Source organism: Arvicola amphibius, chromosome 3 (assembly GCF_903992535.2).
Source record: "Arvicola amphibius chromosome 3, mArvAmp1.2, whole genome shotgun sequence".
In the NCBI taxonomy this organism is placed as follows: Eukaryota; Metazoa; Chordata; class Mammalia; order Rodentia; family Cricetidae; genus Arvicola; species Arvicola amphibius.
The window spans coordinates 103,253,208-103,275,591 of NC_052049.1; the positions used below are offsets into that span (position 1 = coordinate 103,253,208).

The window sequence follows — 22,384 nt, forward strand, 5'->3', positions numbered from 1 at the left end:
TGTCTATCTGTCCTCTCTCTCCCTCCCTCCCTCCCTCTCTCTCTCTCTCTCTCTCTCTCTCTCTCTCTCTCTCTCTCTCTCTCTCTCTCTCTCTCTTCCTCCTGTCTGCATCTGTCTCTGTCACTCTGGATTCTCTGTCTCTCCCTGTGGTCCTCACTTCTTTCCTCTATGTTATACACTTCACCACGCCCACCCCAAACCCTTCCATGTGCTCTTTTTGTGGTTCCCCATCTCCCAGTTTCTGTCTCCTCCACCTCAGATCACTTAGCACTTCAGAGTGTGGCTTCCTATCCTGTCAGAAGAGAAAACAAGCCCCCCCCCCCCCCCGGGCACAGGATGCTGTGGGCCTGGTGACACCAGTCAGGACTCAGCAGAGATGATTGCGTGATGAAAGGTGTAGATTCCACTTTCAAGTTACCTGGGGCCCCCACAACCTTTACGTGGAGATAATAGACATTTCACAGACAGAAAGCTTATACTGAGGGCTGAGTGTCGCTTCCCACCAATCCCCTCGAGTGAATTGGATTGGAAGCTAGGCTGCACACACCTGGGGCCTGGGAAATTGGTGCACCAGAGACAAATGCTCACTTCCCTTCAGACCTTGAGTCACAGAGAGACTGCACCCAGCACCCAGGGCTACCTGAAACAGTCACTCCCAGACTCCGAGGACCCATCCTGATGGTGCCCGGGTGGGAGGAACCCTGGCTTTGACCTTCCATGCCTTCCTGCCCTGTTCCTTCCCCAGTCTGTATGTGACTCTCTTCTGCCTGCAGATCCCCCCCTTGTCAACTTGTCGGTAGAACCACAGCCGGTGCTGGAGGACAACATTGTCACGTTCCACTGCTCTGCAAAGGCCAACCCAGCTGTCACCCAGTACAGGTGAGCTTCGCTGCTGTGAAGACAGCTTGGTCTAAGACTTCTCCACCCTGTGCCTGTCACGTGGCATGTCACACGTGGCCACAGGATGTGTTTCGCAGCAGGTGTCCAAACAGACTTCTCCGCCCCTCCCCCACTTCAGCTTCCCCTCCCACCCCCGCCCCTCTGTTTTCTTCAAGCTCCCCTGCACTACCTCTGCCAGGAAACCAGGGGTGCCTTTCCTGCTTCAGTGGCTTGTTTATTCCATATTTCTGAAATGACAGAGCAGGGCTCAGATAAGTGTTGAAACCACTAGCAGAAAGGGTAAGTTAGTGTACTTAGCACTGGATACCTGGCCAGAGCTCAAAGGGCACCTGGGATCCTGCAGAGCCACCACCCCACCCCGCGTCCTCATCCACCACACTAATAAAGGCATTGCTGTTTTCCCCATGTTTGTCTCCGCCTTCTGACCGAGTTTCTCAGAGGCAGGAACTGCAATTTAGTCACTCACGGCTCTCAGCATGCAGTGTATCGCATGGCATAAACTAGGCATTCCTTCCATGCATCTAACTGATCAAATACGCCTTCAGAGCTGCCGCTCTGGGCAGCTTTCTGTCTGTGCACATCACCACACAGCATTCCAGAAACTAAGCGACCACACAGGTATCCAAGTGCAGGTGTGGGATGCTCACTCCTTTAGATGTTTTGCAGAACTTCCAATGGCCCTCACTTCCCAGTGCCCAGGCTTGATGGCAGAGCCCAGGGCATCACCTCCACTACGGATACGAGCTATTAAGCTGCCACTTCTGCAAGTGGCACGAATGCTAATGGTCCCAGACTAGGAAAGCAATGACTAGGGATGTGGAGGAGAGGGAAGACATGAGGCATGAGGCCGAGCGGTCCCAGCAGGTGGAAGAAAGGGCAATGGACCACAGAAGATGCCACAGCGGGCTCAGGGTGGACATAGTGAACTGCTCTGGCTCCCTGTGGTGTGGATAATCGAGCAGCACTGGAGCCAAAAGTCAGGGAGGCCCACAGTCTCTCTATCCATCCCTCCTGAGTTAACCCTTGCTGCACTGGAAGCAAGAAGATCAGTCAGCCTCTGATACCCACCATGAAGGTGAAGAACCTTCCACTCCCAGGAATCTCGTGATCCAGTCAGTTCGAGAGACTGGTTTGGCCTGGATCTGGCACTGCCCAGAAGTGACAGAAGATGCAGAAGGAACTAAAAATGGCTCCTGTCTCTGGGCTTCTAACTGCACCTGCCATCTCTGTGTCTCTCTCCTGTCTGCCCCCAGCTCTCAGCTCAAGGTCCCTAGACAGGTATCCTGTACCCAGGAGACACTTCAAATGCCAGTTCCCTTCTCATCCATAAGCATCCCCCATCAGACAGGCAGACAGCCCGTCCACTGACCATCACAGCAATCCCCCAGATGCCCATGGGGCCCTAGAGACTGGAACACTCAACCCCCCATTTCCATGTCACTGCCAGACTCCCTGTGACCCAAGGGCCCAGTGATCTGTGGAACAAGCATGGCAGCATGCCCTCCACCTGCCATCGGACCTCAGTAGGGTACCCAGCTGCTAGGGATAACTCCCCTGATCACCCATCTTAAAGACACAGAACAGCAAGGACAAGGAGAAAGTGTGAGCCTACACAGGAGGTCACTTTGAAACACGCGATCAAACATGAACAACTAGCAAATGTAGGTGATGAAAGATGACAGCTAGTGGGAATACTAAAACTCTTCTTTCAATTTGAAACTGGAGTTTCTTCAAGCTAACAAATTAGTAAATGAACACAGAGAGAACACGCAATTTCCCTGGACCACTGTGCCCCTGTGGGACTCCCTCCCTCCTTTCCTATCCTACCCTGAAGCATATTTGAATCCCACATGAGCTCCTGGTGAAAGAAGAGATGAAGAGTGGCTGGGCTCCCTGCACATGGCCACTATTCTTGTTTGCTACCAATTCTTAGGACCTTCTGATTAACTGCTGGTTCTAAAAGCGTAGCAGTATCAGCTTGGGCTTACTCTAAGACTCAGAAGATCTTGGGAGCCCTCCTGGCTCCCGGAAAGTGGTGGGAAAGCTAGGGTGGTTGGCCTGGTCTGTTGAGGCAAGAAGAGGTTTGGAGCCCCTGTTTAGCCCCTTCCCTCCACCAAAGTCTTGCCAGCAGCCCACTTCCATTTTTCATGTAGCACTTGTACGCAGGAGGAAATGCCCTAAGCAAGTTTATAACATAGTACATTAATATTTTGTCCCCAAATGACATTGACAAGATTATAGGAATCTTTGCTTTTTCCATTCGTTCATCTTGATTGTACCCCCCTCCCCTCTCCCGCCCCCCATCTCCCCACCCCCGTCCACCTAAGAGGCTGTAATCTCTGAAAGTAAACATGTTCCCTCTCTCAACCCTACCCTGAGATGGCCCTGACTGAGCATGGGCGTTGCCTTTTTACTGCCCGCAGGGACTCAGAGCCTGGGTTAGTGGACCAGGCTTAAACACAAGAGGTGCTCCTCTAGAGGTCTCCGGCAGATACGGGATAACAGAACACAATACAAGATAAAGCATACAGGGCTGTTTGACACACCAGCCTGCAGCTGTGACATGTTGGGCCTCTTGATTCTGTGATATAAATAATTAATCCTCTTACATTTGTTCAGACCAAATTAGACATTGATTGAAAAGGCTTAAGCTAAAGCAGTCCGGCGAGGGCCTGGGAGAGATGGTGAAGATGCAGTGGTGGGGACCGGGCAGAGGGGGCCGAGCCACAGACTGTGAGGGGATATGTGGGCGAAGAAAAAAACTGCTCTTGGGTTCTGGAACCCTGCGGTCCAGTACTGGAATGAGATATTCTCAGGCTGAGTGCTTCTGGAAGGGCTTATAGGGAGCTGTTTGATGTGTGAAGGGAGTAAGAGAGGCGAAGGAAGACTGGATAGTCGAGATATGAGCAGAGGTCCCTTAATGAGTTTGGAGGGAGTTCCCTTCCAAAAAAGCCTAGGGGTTCAGCCTTCTAAAATCTACTCCTATAGACAACTCCCTTTCCTCCTTCCACAACCCTGAAACAGAAGAGTCAGACCATCCTTCCTGTCGTCTCTCTTTTGGAGACTCGCGGTGAGCCGACTCAGATTTCACCTAAAGTGGAAAACTTCCCATGACTGGCCTATCCTAATCCTCCTCCTTCTCTCTGGTTCCTTTGGGTGAAAAGAAAGGCCCACCTGGCATGGAAGTTGCAGCCACAGGTCCTGGAGTACTGGGTTCCAAACCTATTGGACCCCAGGAGTTCCAACAATCACATCCTGGGGAGCATGACCCTCCCTATGCTCCTCAGTAAGGGCCCCAGAAAGAGAGGGAAGACGATTGCATTTTCTTCAGGAACTCCCAAAGAAACACAGCCTGCCTGTCTGAACCAATGCCCCTGGGCACAGATACAGGCCCAGCCCCAGCCATATGCTGTGAGTATCAAGTGCAGAGAAAGCTTACCTGGGCCTCTCCCTACCCCACCCCCTCAGTAATTAGCTCCTCACCAGAGTCCCCACCACTTAGAAGCCCTCCCTCCAACAGGGTGGAAGGAGTAGAGGCTGGACACTGATCCCCAGCTGTGTGTCTGGAAGGGAATTAATCCACCTCAGGCAGGGGCCGTGCCTGACTATTAAGTCTGGTCATTAAATTAAAGTTAGGAATTGAAACGACTCATGAATAACTCATAATCGTTTGCTGGGAAGCTCCTTAAGCTCTCAGGGAGCTATGGTTTGCTCTGTTGTTAAACTATAATTGTTATTATTAATTGTGTTCTTAATAGTTACTCGATATTAATTCGAGATAACAACCACACGGCGCCAGTCTAGGTGTTCCTTGGGATGTAGAGAGGTAGCCATCCCTCTAGGGGCTAGACAGGACACACTGAGCTGAGAACCAGTGGAGAGAGGGAGGAGATAGGATCAGTATCACCAAGAAAGGACCAGGAGCAGTGGAAGGAAGGGAAGAAGAGCAGCAGTGGTCACGAGGAGGGGCAAGTACATTCAATAGCAGTGGAGCCCAGAGGCTCTGGAACTCTGGAAACATCGCAAGACGGGCTGCAGAGTCCCAGGAGCCTGGTTAGAAGTTTCATGTTTTCAACGAGTGAATGTTGTATACAATAAGTTTAAACCAAGAAGCTGTAAATGCTTTCCCTTTAGGGATCTATAATCTACATGTACACAAACACACACACACACATACATTCACACTCGTGCATGTAAACCCTCATAGGCACACATACACACATGCATGTACACCTGCACACATACAAATCTTCACATACACAAACACATGCACATAGACATACACACACTTGCACATATTCACACCCTCACATGCACATATATACACGTATGTAAATATTCATAGACATTTACTTACCTGCACTCATCTGCATATGTGTACATGCATGCACATATACCTACACATGTGTAAATCCCTTATATGGACACAAAAACACACATCCACATTTATATTCATGAAACTCCCCTATTTACATAAGCACATAAGCACATACTCACAAATGCACACAGGCACACCTTCGTGTGCACACACATGTGCATTCTCACATTTACAGATACAAACATATATATACATGCATATTCAAACTTACATGCATACAAACTCCTTCATGTACACTTATACACACATGTACTTGCACATACTTGCACACAAATTCTCATGTACACATATATACATGTAGGAATACATGCGTATACTCACACTAGCACACCACACATGGAGACCCTCATGAGCACATGTGCATACGTTATACGTGCTTTTGCACATGTACACACACTCATATGTACCTTTTTGCACATGGTGGTGATCTTGTGACCTCTCTAATATGGTGATTCCTACTCCAGGACTAGGACCGTGAAGCCTGAGACTTCACAATCTCTTCCTTTCAGTAGGGAACTGATCAGCTCATGGGAGAATTTTTCTACCCACTGATCTCCACCCAACCTGGGCTAATGGGTCTGTGGCCTCAAAGGAACAAAGCCAGTGGGTAGGGACTTGATTTTACTGTTAACTCTACCTGGGTGGAAGGCTGAAAAGATTTCCAAGAAGACTGGGGGAGGGACACAATGAGGGATCTGCACAGGGCAGGAGATGGGTCAGAGGTAAGAGCATAATGCAGAGAACCGCATCCTACATCTTCTTGCTGGAAACCAAACTTCTGTGTATAGGGAGATGCACACACTCATGTGTGCAATGTACGTGTATATATAGGGCATGCATCATTAGCCCTCACCTCTGAGGCCTTGCACTCAGCCTCCCGCCTTTCCCTACAAGATCCAGGAGAGGGACCAGAATAGAGCTCAAAGCAGTATGACCAGGCTGGTCACGAGAGCTGGATCAGCTAATGACCTGGATACCATGGAGTGATCAGCCAGGTAACTCTGCCACCTCCAGTGTGACTTACTTGTCAAGTGCCTCTGACTGTGTGGTGATGATGGTTCAGAGCCAATCACCTGTATGACTATGTTGTGGGTACAAGATCATCCCCTCCTCCTTTCCTCGAAGGATAGATATGTCTAGCTTCCCAAAGGATGCCCACATACACCTCTGGCCTCCATTGCAGGTGGGCCAAACGGGGTCAAATCATCAAAGAAGCATCTGGGGAGCTATACAGGACCACTGTGGACTATACATACTTCTCTGAGCCTGTGTCCTGTGAAGTGACCAATGCCTTGGGCAGCACCAACCTCAGCCGCACGGTGGACGTCTACTGTGAGTGTGGGGACCCAGAAGACCCTGGGGAGCAGGCGGTGGGTGGTGTCTCACTGAGACTCATCACCCACAGTCTAGGGTGCCACATTTGGTGCTTACAGCTTCCCCTACTACCCTGGGGAGTAGGTGGTTGGTATCTCACTGAGACTTATCATCCACAGTCTAGGGTACCACATTTTGTGCTTACAGCTTCCCCTGCTATCACTTAGATCTTTGACTGCCCCAGCAGCCGAGAGAACAACCAAGGACTGGCGCAGGGGGCGGGGGGGGGGGGGTTGACCAGCAAGAATCGAGGGCCAGCATGACTGTTCTAGTGTCCTTGTATCCTCATCTCCTCCTAAGGGCTCCACCTCCTAATACATCCACACTGGGGGTTTCACCATATAATTCTGAGGGAGACGCAAACATACAGTCCGTACGTATGTCTTATTATTCCTATTATCAAAATGAGGGAGATGGACACTCAAGTGCACACAGTGACTAAGTGATAGGGTGACTATGGCTTAATTGAGACCAGACAATGACCAAATCCGTTACCTGTGCACACACACACACGCCACCGTCCCACCGACGGGACTCATAGCCCCTTCTTCTCACCAATGTCCCAACAGATGAGACAACCTAGTTTTTAGGACTAGTTAGTGGGGTGCATTCAGAAGCAGTTACAAAAACCAGAGCAGTGGTACACACCTGCCATCCAAGCCCTCCAACGGCTAAAGCAGGAAGACTGCCTCGAGTTGTAGGCCAGCCTGAGCTGCCATCACAACGGCACATGTGGCCAGCTCACATATGCCCTTTAGTTTCAAAAGCACTTGCACAAACTCGACGTGGCCCGACTCTTGCGTCCCACAAAGACTCAGCAGGTGTGTTGTCTCACCTGTTACCTCCGGAAGCGAGTGTCTAGCTCCCAATTCCAGAGTTCCGGCTTTATCCCTTCAAGGAAGTGCCCCAAGGCCTTCCTGGGCAGCTCTCTGAATACTCCAGCCACTGTGTGGAACAAGGCTTGGTCTATAGGCCAGTGTGCTGTAACAGGGCAGAGAAGGACTCGCACATACTTAGCAGAGGCGTCAGAAATGGGGCCAGGAGCTAGTCTACTTCTAGAAGGATAAGAAGCGTGTCTGTGGTGTCTTGGATAGAAGACACCCTGAAAAAGTACAGGATGGAAGACACCCTAGAAGGGCTCCAGTTAGGCCAAGTCATTTCAAGTAATGGTCCCAAGGCCCAGGATTCTGGAGCAGGAGATTCCCTCCACTTTCTGCAGCCAAACAGGACAGGGACAAAAAGGAAGAAGCTGAGAGGTAAACCAAGGCAGAAATTGGCCTAAGTGTATTCATCCTGTGGCTGGGACTGCCTACTCTGTGGACCTTCAAAAAGTTGAGCCTAGAGAAGAGGGGTCTCATCCTCACTTCCGGACTCTGCTCCCTCACTGCGTCAGAGAATTGAAACAGAGGTGGCGAACCCAGTGCCTCCCTCCTTCCAGTTGGGGCGTGTGAAGAGACAAGAGAAAGAAGGCTCTCCAGAGCTTCCCAGCCCTCCTGAGCCCATTTCCTCTACTCTCCCCATCACAGTTGGTCCCCGAATGACCTCAGAGCCGCAGTCCCTGCTGGTAGATCTGGGCTCAGATGCCGTCTTCAGCTGCGCATGGATCGGCAACCCATCTCTCACCATCGTGTGGATGAAACGGGGTTCTGGTGTGGTGAGTCCTCAGGCCAGACTTTAGGGTTCTATGACAGAAACTGGGGGTGGGGGTAGATAGGGAAGAAAGCAGGAGACTTTGGGGAGAGTCAATCTCTATAATAAGTCAACGGAGTCCCGGAAAGAGGAATAGGAACTCAAGGACCATACCATATCCCTCTGAACACACTCTGCCCAGGCACTAGACAATCTTCTAAACTTACCCTAGATAAACCTACCCTTAGTCTTAGCAAGATGCTTGAGGGACAGGCAGAAGGAGCCAACCTTTGGGTAGCCTATTATGTTCTCAGAGTTGCAGCACTGTTCCAGGTGGGGTCACTGCCCCCATTATACAGATGAGCCACTGAGATAGTAACTGACCTATACCATGCAGGCATCCAGGGCTGGAGCCAGGAATAGCTAGTGTCTAAGACTGCAGTCATAGCATCGCCTCCAGCTGTCTCCCAAGGGGATAGTAAGCATGACTCTGAAAACCTAGATTCAAGAACCCTCCACATTCAGTTGTAGGACAATTTTACCTATGGGCAGCTGGAAGGTCACAGGAGAGTAGCATCCATCTCTCCTTATGAAGAAGCCATGGATCCTCAGTTAGGGAGTCTCATGCTCCTAGCGCCACCATGCATTACACTCACAGGCCTGCATCTGGAAGGGGGTGTCCATGTTTGGGGGAGGGGAGTTTCCTCTCCAAAGTCTAAATGGTACCGTCTGCCTCCTAACTCCACGTCACCTTGGTGTTTGCAGAGATGCTGGCCTCTGTGTCAGCCAGTGACCCCAGGCAGAGGTCGCCTTCCCTTACTCTTTGTGTCTGATCCTCTTCCCTCCTCCTAGGTCCTGAGCAATGAGAAGACCCTGACCCTCAAATCTGTCCGCCAGGAGGATGCCGGGAAGTACGTGTGCCGGGCTGTGGTGCCCCGGGTAGGAGCTGGGGAGAGAGAGGTGACCTTGACTGTCAATGGTAAGGGTCCCATGCAAACACCACAACGTGAGGGGGGAACGGGAAGGAGGGGAAAGAGCCAAGGCATCTTGGTATCAGGCATTGTCCCCAAAGGGGTAGTCGCTGACTCTAGGCATTGTTGCCCCTAATATAGCATTCTGTCTGTCGGTGGAGGCAAAGGCAAGCTGGTAAGTTTGTGGACACCCTCCTCCTTTTCAACACCTTCAAAAGAATCCCAGCTGAGGAATGATTAGGCGACAAATTTTTATTCTGGCCAAGAAAAAGAGGTCAGAGGTCACAGGCCCTTGTGTGAGGCTTTAGGGTCCTGATCTGAAAGCGGGGTTTGAGCCAAGTTCTGGAAACGAACCGAAGTGACTTTATCTCAACCTAGGAAGGCACCCATGGGAAACCATCTATTCTCCCCCTTTTCTGGAAAACCAAGCCCAGCTGGATGCCTCCCCAGCATCCCTCCACTGTCCCCATTGCTCAGCTCCTGCCCAGTCCTGAGAGAGGCGCCGGCTGCAGAGGCACAGTCTGGGTCTACTCAATCTACCCAGACCTCAGAGCACTCACACAGCACCTGCCCCAGGCAGAACCCAGGCTCCCAAGCCCTCCTGCCTTTCCTGCGTGTCCCCAGGATGCCACCAATAAATTGGCACTGCAGGGCTAAAAATAACAGCATCTGATCGCGCCTCCGTATATCCATGGCAACACAGGCTGCAGCCTTTTCCTGCCGCGCCGTGTCTGACACTCCGCTCAGTGCGCCAGGCCACAGCGAAATCGGCAGCCCTCCCCACTGCCCACTCTGGGGAGGGCGCTGAGGAGCCAAGCTGCCAGGCCTGTTGTCAGCTGTAACCTGGAGGCTAAGGAACCTCAGACACACGTTCCCCCCAGAATCCCCAAACCTGGAGCTATTAACTGAGCATCCTTGTGTCTCGGGGAAAGGGTATGTAAGGAGGGGCTGGCATTTTTACAGTTGCTCTAAGACATCCAGGCATTTGTCAATGGGAACTTAAAGAGACTTTTTTGGGGGAAAGAACTGTTCCTTCGCTCCTGGGAAACACACACACCTCAGAGGGACCCACATTCCAGGGCAGGCTCTGGCATCTGTCCGGTTTTTTTTTTTGTTTTGTTTTGTTTTGTTTTTTTTTTCTCAGCCTGCACACCTTCCCTAGGTTGCTGGGCGGAGCACAGCTCAAGGAATCAGCAGGAGGAAGGAAGCTGCCCCATGTTTACTTTCTGCTGGTCACACTGAGAGGGAGGCCTGGAGGAAATGGCTCTAAGGGAGAAACCTGCACAGGGTGGGACTGCCCATCCTGCCTGTAATTGGACAACAGGTGGAGGGGTGGTGAGCCTGGTACATAGGAACCTGGGTGCCTAGAATACAGCCATCTCCAGCTCTGCCAACCCCTTCAGTGAGTGACAGCCAGTCCAGTGGCCTTTGGGAAGTGAATTGACTCCCGCTGTAACCTGAACTGGCTCTGGGTGGGTACCCAGAGGAAGGTCGATTGGCTCTCTGGGCCCCGTTTCCTTTACCCTAGTTTTTTGTTTTCTTTCAAGAAGCCATAAACGCATATGTATTTGTTGACAGCTTTTAGAGCCCTGCGAACCCCTGGGGGATTCCTAGTTCCTGGGAAATGAAAGGAAAAGATTTTATGGTATCATCACTTCTCAGCCCAGCTGCAAAGAAAAGCATTACCCGGGGTCCTCAGGATGTAGGGCCACTGTGGCTTGGGGCCAAAGGCTTCTTAGAGCCAAGGAACTCGGAAGAAAGCAAGAGTCAGCTCATCTTTAAAGCCTTCTGAGGGCAAAGCTTCTACCTTGAAGTCACCTATATCCCGTGCACCAGATAGAGTTATTTCCATTCTGAACTCAGAAGCCATCTCTCCCAATACCTTTTTCCCCCTTGGCTGAGAACTACTCATAGAAATGCAAATCTGTTTTAATTAAGGTGGTTAATAAACAGCAATTATGTTTGCAGCAATTTTTGTTTTGTTCTCAGCATAATTTTGCCTGTTCTCCAGATCTCTCCCTCTGTTCTGCGGTCTAAATCCCGACCATCACATCAGGGACTGGGAACTTGGGGGGAGGAGCTTTTCACCCCCACCCTCAATCCCAACCTTATCTTCCAGCTCCCTAGCCCAGCCCAGGAAGTCACCTGCAGATAAGGGACACTTAACTGGAAGTTTCAGGAGACAGGCTTCATTCTGGATGGCATTTCTTGGCTGCCCAATGTGATAAATGAGACTGGACCTCAGAAGCTCTCTCTCTCTCTTTCTCTCTCTCTCTCTCTCTCTCTCTCTCTCTCTCTCTCTCCCTCTCCCTCTCCCTCTCCCTCTCCCTCTCCCTCTCTCTCTCTCTCTCTCTCTCTCTCTCTCTCTCTCTCTCTGTGTGTGTGTGTGTGTCTGTCTGTCTGTCTGTCTGTCTCTGTCTCTAGAGAGCTCTCTGTGTGTGTGTGTGTCTGTCTGTCTGTCTCTGTTTCTAGAGAGCTCTGTGTGTGTGTCTGTCTGTCTGTCTCTGTCTCTAGAGAGCTCTGTGTGTGTGTGTCTGTCTGTTTGTCTGTCTCTGTTTCTAGAGAGCTCTGTGTGTGTCTGTCTGTCTATCTCTGTCTCTAGAGAGCTCTCTGTGTGTGTGTGTGTCTGTCTGTCTCTGTTTCTAGAGAGCTCTGTGTGTGTGTCTGTCTGTCTGTCTCTGTCTCTAGAGAGCTCTCTCTCCCTCTCTCTCTCTCTCCCCCCCTCTCTCTCCCTCTCTCTCTCTCTCTCTCTCTCTCTCTCTCCCCCCCCTCTCTCACACACACACACACACACACACTGAATGGGATAATCCTGGGTCAGTTGGAGCTGTTGTTTTACCTGACCTGGTCAACTGTTACATGGAGACAAACAAAACAATCAACTACAGGATCTTCTGAGACCTGCATAGGACTAAGGTCTATGAGCTCAGCTAGTACACGTCCCCTTTGCAGGGTAATTCCCGCCCTTGGAGAAGGAACAACATCACTTTTCTTCCCTTAGCGACACAGCAGAGAAACCCGGTTTGTTAGGCAAGTGTGCCCTCTGCTGGACATCTTAGAAATGGCTTGAATCCCAACAACGGAACAAGGCTAGATGACATTCCTTCTCTTATAGTCCTCCTTCAAGCTGGTGCTTGCCTCGACTCCCTTCCCCTTTGCAAAACATTCCCCATCTGCAGATAGAATTATTTTCTTTCCTCTGAAGCCAGTTGGTACTTTATCTGCACCGCTCCTATGGTATGAACACTCGCCACCTTTTATTATTTATGCCTTCTGGGGATTCTAACTTGGAAGCATTCACTCAGGATCCCTGGAGAGGCTTATGACTAATTTATCTTCAGGTCTCCTTCCCTACACTCTGTCTTGTATGCTCATGCCTTCTGTAAATGTTTGCTGAATGTTTGGATTAGTGAATACACTCCCGAACCCACCAAAGAGGGTGCCAGCTAGGGCTTTGCCCTTCCTGCCTCCCTAACATGATGTCATCTTTCTAACAGGACCCCCCATCATCTCCAGCACACAGACCCAGCATGCCCTCCATGGTGAAAAAGGCCAGATCAAGTGCTTCATCAGGAGCACACCGCCGCCTGACCGAATCGTGAGTGTTCCAGGGAGGGAGGGTGGTGAGGGCACCAGGACTGCACCTACTCCCAGTATCCACAGGTCACCTCTGCCAAAGCCTGGGCAGCCTGCAAATTGGTTCAGTTTCTGGAGCTTCCCTTCCCTCTGTAGTGGGAAACGATACCTATCTGTGTCTGGAGAACGCACCCTGAAGACAAAATAGGGGAAGGCAGCCTCTTGTCTCAGAACGGGCAAGCTTGGGGGTGCTCAGGCTTCCAAATGCTAGCGTTAATGATTCAAATTGAATTAAGCATCCTGAGTGCAGGGGGCAAGTGAAGACAACAGAAAGGAAGGGCAGCCATTTCTTTTCTTTCCTCACCTCAAAACCAGTGTGATAAAATTGTAAACTGGGCGCAGTTTACGGCCACCTGTGCCTGCATCTCCCAGAATCATCCTCTTCAGACTCTTCTGTCCTAATGCCCAGGGAATACACTGCGCCTTCCTGATCGAAACAGTCCCTCTTAAATAGCCACTGCATTACCCTGTCCTCCTCCAACCCCTCAGCCTCTAACGCAGACCAGACAGCCTCTGGAGTTCACCAGAATTTGCAGGATGGTGTTTGCATTTAAGAAAGACTTAAATTGTTTGATTTCTTATTGTGTGGGTAGGACCCGGAGGTTTAGTAAATTTTGCCATAGTGCATGAGTGGAGATCAGGGGACAACTTTGTGGAGTCAGCTCTCTCCCTTCACACTTAGGTAGGTTTTAGAGATCCAGCTCAGGTCATCCGGGCCCCTGTGGCAAGCGCCTTACCCACTAAGTCATCTTTTTAAATAGAAGATTTGAAGCTCCAGTCTATCTGAAACTGATAGCGGCTCCAGTAAGAAAACAAAGAAAAGGGAAGCTTTTTGTAGCACTTTCGAGGGAAAGTGTTGTTTTAGTAAGCCTCTGCCCGGTGATGGTGTCTTAGTTACTTTATATCACTGTAACAAAACACCAAGACCAAGGTAACTTGGTAGCATAAGAAAGCTTTTACTTGGGCTTACAGGTCAGAGGGGTGGAGTTCACAGTGGCAGAGCAAGGGCATAATGGCAGGAACAGCTGAGAGCTCACGTCTTGACATACAAGTAGGAGGCAGACAACCAACTGGGAATAACACTAGTCTTCTTGAAACCTCAAAGCCCACCCCGGTGACCCACCTTTTCCAACAAAACCTCACTTTCTAATCCTTCCCAAACAGTTTCATTAATGTAGACCAAGTATTCAAGCATAGGAGCCTATGGGGGCAGTTCTCATTGAAACCAGCACAGACAGTCTTGCTAGAGGACTGCCCAGAAGCCAGCTCCAAAGTGCGACAGTGCGGGCAGGCTGTGACGCAGATGGGCACTGCTCAGATAAGAGACTTGGTGTGCCAGAGACGCTGCCTGATAAACTAAGCCACAGTTAAAGATTATGTCTGTTAAATGTTGTCTCAGGCATCCAGTTCATTTACTGCCTGAAAGAGTCATATAAAATTACAAATAATTGCACATAGTAACTATTACCTATGTCTCCCGTTCACTCTTTAGGTTTTTTAATTATAAGTCTAACACATAACCATTGTAGATCTCCTTCGGGCACCCTTGAGCGTCGGTATGCCATCTTTCTCTTTATAGTTATTTATTTCTAGGCTAGTGATTCTCACTTGGTCCCCTAGAGGCATCTGCCAGTGTCTGGAGACCCTTGTGGTCACCACAGTGGTGAGGGGTGCTAGCCTTAGTGACTAGAATTAAGCGTGCCACAAAGAGTCCCCCACTAAGAAGGGTCTGGTCCAGAGAGAGAAAAAGCCAGGCTCTCACTTCTGTCATTGAAACATGGAGTAAGGTTATGTTTATGACTGACTTGAGAAAATTCATGAAAAGACATCCTGTAAATAAAGAGATGGAGATGACGGCACCTAGAATTCTAAACATACTCCTGTAAAAACGGCATGGTGGCCCATACCCGTAATCTCAACAGCGGGAGCTGAAAACAGGGGAATAAGCAATTCAAGGTCACCTTGTTACAACGAGAGGTGGAGAGCAGTCTGGTAATAACCTGCCTTCCAGAATTTGTAAAGCCACTGCAAACCATCTCTCCAAGGCCCAGCACTAGAGAGTACTGGCAGGGGATCCCAGACAGGTGGCCATGCGGAGGACTACATGGCTGCCACATAGGGTCACTCTTTGTCTAGTAAATGTTCCCAATGCAGCATCACATAGATGTCCTTGAGGTGTCCTCAACCTGTGTGGGAATGCATGTACATGGTCAGCTGAAGATGTGTGCATGCATTGTGTGTGCGTGATGTGCTATATACTGTGATGTGTGTGTGCATGTGGTATGTGTGATGCACTGTGTAATGGTGTGTGTATATGTGCATTTGCATCAATATGTGTTTTTGGTGTGTGTGATATGGTATGATTATACAATGTGTTCTGGTATGTTTAAGTGTACATGCTGGTGGAATTCAGTATCTATCTGATGTGCTATTGTGTGCCACGGTGTATGCATATGTATATGTATTTGAGGTATACATATGTGCAGATGTGGTTTTGATGTGTGTATATAAACATGAATGTTTGTCTATATGCGTGTGATATAGCATGATGAGTATATGTGGTGTGGCATATGTTTATATGGTGTGATATATATTTATGCATACTGTGGCACATATACACATGTGCATTGTGATGTGATGTAATATATGAATTCCTTTGACTACCTGGCTTGTGCCATGTGCATGTGTACAAAAGTGTTTGTGGTGTGTGTTCTTATATGCATGCATGTGTTTATTTTCATGGTATATGGAATAATGTATATACATACCATGATTGCACATGTTGATGTGTATTGTGTGTTGAGCATTCATATGTGTTTTATAATGTGCACGTGTGTCTGTGCTTGTGGTGTGGGGTATGTGTGTGCACACTTAGTGTAGACACATGCTGGTCATATGTTTGATATGGTGTCTATGCACCTGTATGATAATGTGTTTGTATGGGCTGATTGTATTTGGGATGTGTGTTTAGGTTGGTGGTGTGTGGCAGTGACTAGACATGAGTCTAACTATGTCAGCATCTTGGAGGGGTGATACCATCGTCCTGACATGGACTCTCCTAACCCTGCACAATCTGGCAGGCCTGGTCCTGGAAGGAGAATGTGCTGGAATCAGGGACATCAGGGCGCTACACGGTGGAGACAGTGAGCACCGAGGAAGGCGTCATCTCCACGCTGACCATTAGCAACATTGTGCGTGCTGACTTCCAGACTATCTACAACTGTACAGCCTGGAACAGCTTTGGCTCTGACACAGAGATCATCCGACTCAAGGAACAAGGTGAGAACTGCCAGGGTGCCCAGGGAGCCAGGGAACGCAGGCCAGAGCAAGGAGAGGCATGGTGTTCTTCCTAAATGCCACAAAGCCTCACATAGCTACCTTCTACAGCAAGAGGCATTGGCCCCAGCAAGGGAACAAAAACTACTCTGAGCGATGGCCTCTGAGGCTGTTCAGGAAAGGGTGACCACAGAGTGAGCTGGGCTTGTGGCGGCTTCCACACATTCTGCCCAAGGATGGGCCAAAGCTAAAGCTGAAGGGCAGCACTGCCCATGTGAGGGGGTGGGGGCAACTCCCAGGAGACACCTGGACCACTGTATCCTAGAGGATACACTATTCAATTCTGAAGCACCGAGCTGCTGGATTTGGAGAGAGAGAGAGAGAGAGAGAGAGAGAGAGAGAGAGAGAGAGAGGAGGAGGAGGAGGAAAGATGAAGTAAGCTTCCTTCACTATGACCCATCTCTAGAACCCCATACGCCCATTGCTTAGCTCCTGATCTTAGCTAAGAGCTTGGTCTCATGCTGCACGTGGTGGTGTGTGCCTGAACCCTCAGTTACACGGTACACTGAGGTAGCAAAATCACTTGAGCCCACACATTCAAGACCAGCCTAGCCACCCCAGTAAGTCCTCATCCCAGAACAAACACTAGAACGCCTATCTCTGTTTAAAGTTCTCTGGCTCAGACTACCAAAGGAAGAGTCCCAGAAAGATGAGAGCCGGGCCAGAGAAGTTCCCTTGGCACATAGCAGCAGCGTGTTGGGTCTTGAAATGGGCTGCAGATCTTCCCTTTGCCAGCCAGTGCCCAGCCCTGGGGCTCAGGGGTGGTGTTCAGCAGGCCTGGGCCTCTGGATCAGAGGTTGGAAGGCCAGCGAGTGGTCTCCAACAGACCCCTCAAACCTCAGTAAGTCACCTAGGATCACAAGTCTCAGTGTCTCTAAACACCTCTTCCTAATAGGTGTTGCTTTGCATAACGCTTTGCATATAATTTGCATAATACCATCCACACATCATCCCAACCTCCCTGGTACCCTGTTGCCTACCCTCTTTGTCTTCCCCTCAATGCCCTCACCCCTGTGCCCTCCTCTAATAGTCTCACCTGCCCCCAAAACCTTCCCTCCAGGTTTGGCTTTTCTCTGTCCCTACCCCTGTTCCGGAGGGCCGGAGTCAGGCTGCATGAACTCAAGTTCAGCTGGGGGATCCTGGATCTATGGGTCGGCCCCAGAGACTTGACAGAGGAGGGAATCCCCCTTTCACCCCTCCAGGTGACCAATTCCCTGTCCCACCCTACCCTGGCCAGCCAGGCCCTGGCTGTGGACGCTTGCTTTATTTCCAAACAGGTTCGGAAATGAAGTCGGGAGCCGGGCTGGAAGCAGGTACGGAAGGAGCCATTGAGAACTGCCCGGGATGGAGGGAGGGGCTCTTGGCTAGTAGGGGAGGGCCTCAAAAGGGGGCAGGGAGGCTGCTAAGTTCTCTGTCCACCCCAGCTCAAGGATTTAGTGAAGTCGGAGCAGTGGGAGAGGGGCTCCCCGCAACTGGCGTCCAAGGACCCCAGACGCCTCTCTAATACCACAGTCCAGGGCTCCTTCCTCCCAGGACACAGCGCCCCTCCCCCCATCCCTCGTCCTCAGAAACCCTGACTCCCATACCTGCCCTGGCCTCCCTCCACTTCCAGGCCCTCCATGACTCTGCTCCCCAGCACCATCACCAGCTCAACATTGCTCCCCAGGGGCCTGGGGCCCTATTTCATCCATGCTTGCTGGCTCACCAAGTGCCCTGCTCCCTGTATCCCCCATAGAAGCGTCATCTCATCATCAAGTCAAGGCTGCTGGACACTACCCCTCCAGGGCTCCCATAGCAGAGTGGTCACCAGGCTCCATGGGTTGATTGGTTCCACCTAGACAGCAGTCCCCTCTGCACCCCCAGGCAGGACGCCAGAGTAGAACAGCAGGACTTGGTAAACCCTCCTCCGCGGCAGTGGCCATCAGCCTGAAGTTCCTCTGTCTCAGTCCTCTGCCCACACCGGATGTCCAGCCTATGTCACTCTGTTAATTAGCTACACATGGACCCCACATCCCCCCACTCCCTGGACACACATGCCCTTCTCGGAGCACCAGTCTAGATCACAACCACCCCACAGAGGCCCCTCTGGGCCATCCGGAAGCAGCAATTGTCTGCTACCTAAATCTTCAGACTCTGGAGGCACTCTCTCCTGTCTCTACTTCATGCCCCTTCCTCCTTCAGTGACCAAGACCCCTCAGGCCCAGTCCCCTTCCTTAGATGGAAAGGACCAAGCAAGGGAACCCCTCCCCAGTCCTTCTCAAAGAAATGTTCTGTCCAGAAAGAAGTAGCCTTAAAAGATGACCTAAGTCAAACTTCAAGGGGCCAGGAGAGGAGGAGACATACTGGGGATCTGGTAAGGGATGCCACCTGCCTTCACAGATTCCTTCTCCTCTGCCACTGCTTACCCAAGATGCACCCATCCCCTGCTGTTAACAACCCAAGGCAACGCGGACTTAGAGGGCACAAGTCAGCAGCAACCACCATTCTGCCACCTCGGTTCTCTGAGCTATGGATGGAGAGTTGAAACCTGGTGATTTGAAGAGAGTATGCATTGGCTCTGAGAGGAGCCGAGACAACCCCCCCCCCCCCGAGGTTCCCCTAGGAAATGTACTAGGAATCCCAAGAGTGCCAGATCTAACACAAAACAAAGAAATTCAAACCACAGAACCAATGAGGTTTAACCAGGAACATCTGTTTGTCAAAGCCAGCTTGGCTGAGATCGCATCTTTTTTTTCTCAGTCCTGGCTTCTGAGCCCAACCCCCATACTTCCCCTTTCAGTCTTGGGGATTTGCCATTCTTACCTCCTCTCGGTCACCTCCTGTCACCTCTGCAGTAGTCTTGGCCACGGATAGGTGGGTAACAAAAGAATTCACATGTGAATCCTGCGGTGGGGAGATACCAGATCTGCCTAGTAGGTGCCCCCCCCCCCCACTTCACAGCAGCAGCTTGGGGACCAGAATCTCAGTGTTTCTTTCTCTTTAGTAAACTGGGGTCAGGGTAGCAGAGTACTTGCTTATTATGCATGAAACCCTAAGCTTCATTCCCAAAACAGCAAAAGGAAAGAACAAAGATGACGTAACCGCAGCTCCAGAGCAAACACCTCGCCTTCTGCGGGTCAGCCCAGCCGCACCAGTGAATGTGGGTGGGGAAGGAGCTCAGGCATTCAGAGGAATTTCCTCACAGCTAAGGCTTTTGTCTACCGCTGTCCTCCGTACACACAGAGTAATTGGACCAAATCCTTGATGAGAGCTGGGCCCCTGGCTCTGCTCCAAGACCTTTCCCGCAGCCTTTCGCCCTTAACAACCCCTGACGTCACACGATGACTCCTCCATTCTACAGATAAGAGACGGGGAATAAGCTGCTTGTAAGGTGGGACGGAGCAAGTGGGGACAACGAGCAAGCAGCCTGAGATGTATGGAGTCCATGACCATGTGACCCAGAGACCAGAGCAGGATGAGGTTGGGAGTCGCATGAAGAGACCTGGGTTGACCTTGTCACACACAGTAGCAACATGTGCCCTTGAACAGGTCACTTGACTTCTCTGGACTTCAGTGTCTTTACCAAATGAGAGGCTTGGGTTCATTACCACTCAGTTTCTCTCTGCCTCAGAATTTCCTAGAGCTGTTGCTGGTAGACAACTCGGGCCTAAAATCATGAGTTCAGGGCTCACAGGCATCCATAGGACGAGCAGAGCTTTATGGGAAATCAGCCTCCCTTCCTGTATCATCACCTACCATTCTTGCCCATTTGGCAAGAGCCAGAGACAGGCTGGGGAAAGAGCAAAGTGAGGCTCCCTGGGCCCTTTGGGGCTGGAACAGGCAGTAGATGTTGGAGGGCTGGCCTTAAAAGAGAAGTTAGGGAGGTCCAGGAAAAGAAAGGCTCTTTCTCCTGAGCAGTGTGGTAGCAAAGAAAGATGTGATTGACCTCCCTGGTCCCAACACTTGCATAGGTGCATTGTGGGTCCTGATTCCCAGCAGGCTGGAAGGGGAAGTCACCTCAGAGCTGAAAACCTTAAGAGTTGGTTGTGTGTACCCTCCCTTTACCACGGAAAGGGAAGTACGGAAGGAACCGAACAAACAGGGGAAAGGACCATCACCATGTTTTTTTTTTTTTTTCAAAGAAAAGCCATGGACTTATGACTCACCAGCCGCTGCATGCATTATAGATCCCTTCCTCAATGCTGACGAGAGCTAAATTAGGCTAGCCTCACCCTGCATCTCTAGTTTTCCTCCCCACCCCACCCCCCGGCCCTCCACTGTCTGGTCTAGCATCTACCCCTTCCCCTGGCTCCTCTTACTCTCCACCTACCCTATGTCCTCTATCCAGCCTCAGCATTCCTATCCAGAGCTGACCCCTATTGGACCATCCGTGCCTGTCCAGGCCTGACCAAGGCATTCCCAAGAGGGACCCACACAGCAGTGGTCTGGTCCCAGCTTGACAGGGGCTGCACCTGAGGGACTGGGTAGGGTCCTAGAGGGACAGTAGGTTTCCTTGTTCCTCATCAGCCTTGTCTGTTTCTCTCCCACAGAGTCTATGCCAATGGCCGTCATCATCGGGGTGGCCGTAGGAGCTGGCGTGGCCTTCCTCGTCCTAATGGCAACAATTGTGGCCTTCTGCTGTGCCCGTTCCCAGAGAAGTACGGGAGGGAGACCCGGGATCTCAGGGAGGGGGACAGAGAAAAAGGCCAGGCTTAGACTGCCCAGGAGAGCAAGTAAGCAGGAGTGCAACGAACGGGCCATAACAGTGTTGTGAGCTCCTGGGGCAGGGATGGGTACAATGCTCCGTTATGCACCCGGAGGGTGTCTGGCAGCAAGTGGGAACTCCACTGAGGCTGAGCCAAACGCAACTGGCCTCCATCTAGAAGGACAGGCCACAGCGCTCTGGGTTGGACATCTAGCACTCTTATTTGGGGTGGATAGAAAATCTCAGAGGGAAGGGGGTGGTTTGACCCTCCTTGTTCTGCAAACTACTAGCTTAACCTGAAAAGCAAGTCAGCCACACAGGGCATGAAAGCATGGGAAGAGTTGTTCTGGTTTAACTATCTTTCATCAGCAGCACAGTTCAAGTGCCAGCACACTCTTAAAGAATGTATGTACATAGGGCTCAGGTCCCGAGTTACACCTTACTGGTGTAAGGGAAAAGTAAGACAGCAGAGTTGAGTTGAAGATAAGAGAGGTGCAGTCTTCTACTCTGTGACCCTGGGCAAGTCACGTGTGTTCAAGACCCCAGTTTCCTCATTTGTGATATTAGAGGGTTGGATGGCATGATTCTGATGACTCCAGCCAACTCTGAGCTTCTAGAATCAGGATGCATTGAGTCACCAGAACAGGTTGCGATCCCCGGCACCTTTCACTTGTTGGATGGAAGTCACTGTTTCCCCCTAACATATTCTCCACTCCCATCTAAGCAACCTTACCCAACAAGATGGCCCTACTGCCTCTTCATATGAATGATAGGAGAGTGGATTTCAGTAAGATTTGTCTCACAGGCTGCTCCTCGTTCGGGGAAGCCAGACCTCTGTGTGCTCTGGATTGGATAGGAGACCTTATGGTCTTTTTATCGTTAAGATTTGTGACCCTAGAAATGGGGAATTCAAATCCAGGTAGAGAAGGACAGAGACAATGTCTCAAAGAGAATAGGGACTCAGGATGACAGGGCCTAGCTAGGTGAGGGGAGGGGATGAAAGAGGACAACCTCTCCAATCACAGGAGATATTGATGCTTCTGTACCCAGGAGCTGGGCAGCCTGCATGGGCAGCCTTTGAGGCCCATCTAACCGAAAGATCTCCACAGAGGGTCTGTGGGTGGGGAATCCTCAAACCTTCAAATTCACAGTCTGCGGGGAGGGTAAATCCTGAAGTGGGTTGGGGAACAGGTGGTGGCAAGGGGCTGTGGGGAAGTTGACCTCTTTTGCCTGAGGATGAGAACTGAATTTTTTTGTCTACACTTTCTCTTATCTTATGTCTAGATCTCAAAGGTGTTGTGTCAGCCAAAAATGATATCCGAGTGGAGATTGTACACAAGGAGCCAGCTTCTGGTCGGGAGGCTGAAGATCACACCACCATCAAGCAGCTGATGGTAAGAATGCCACCTGTGCCCCACTCCATCCTGAGAACAGAGATTCTTTGATACTCTCCATCGTGCCGAGAGGCAGCTCATA

At 50.6% G+C, this 22,384-nt stretch overlaps 1 protein-coding gene across 1 annotated transcript in view; it reads left to right on the plus strand.

Annotated features, from left to right (window-relative positions):
• Positions 1 to 22,384, plus strand: part of Kirrel3 (kirre like nephrin family adhesion molecule 3) — a 128,379-nt gene that overhangs the window by 100,715 nt on the left and 5,280 nt on the right. Inside the window, exons 7-15 of the mRNA XM_042054703.1 lie at positions 774 to 879; positions 6,462 to 6,610; positions 8,179 to 8,306; positions 9,134 to 9,260; positions 12,750 to 12,850; positions 15,969 to 16,167; positions 17,502 to 17,537; positions 20,754 to 20,936; positions 22,193 to 22,302. Of these exons, the coding sequence (XP_041910637.1) occupies positions 774 to 879; positions 6,462 to 6,610; positions 8,179 to 8,306; positions 9,134 to 9,260; positions 12,750 to 12,850; positions 15,969 to 16,167; positions 17,502 to 17,537; positions 20,754 to 20,936; positions 22,193 to 22,302 (1,139 nt within the window). The remainder of the gene's footprint in view (positions 1 to 773; positions 880 to 6,461; positions 6,611 to 8,178; positions 8,307 to 9,133; positions 9,261 to 12,749; positions 12,851 to 15,968; positions 16,168 to 17,501; positions 17,538 to 20,753; positions 20,937 to 22,192; positions 22,303 to 22,384) is intronic.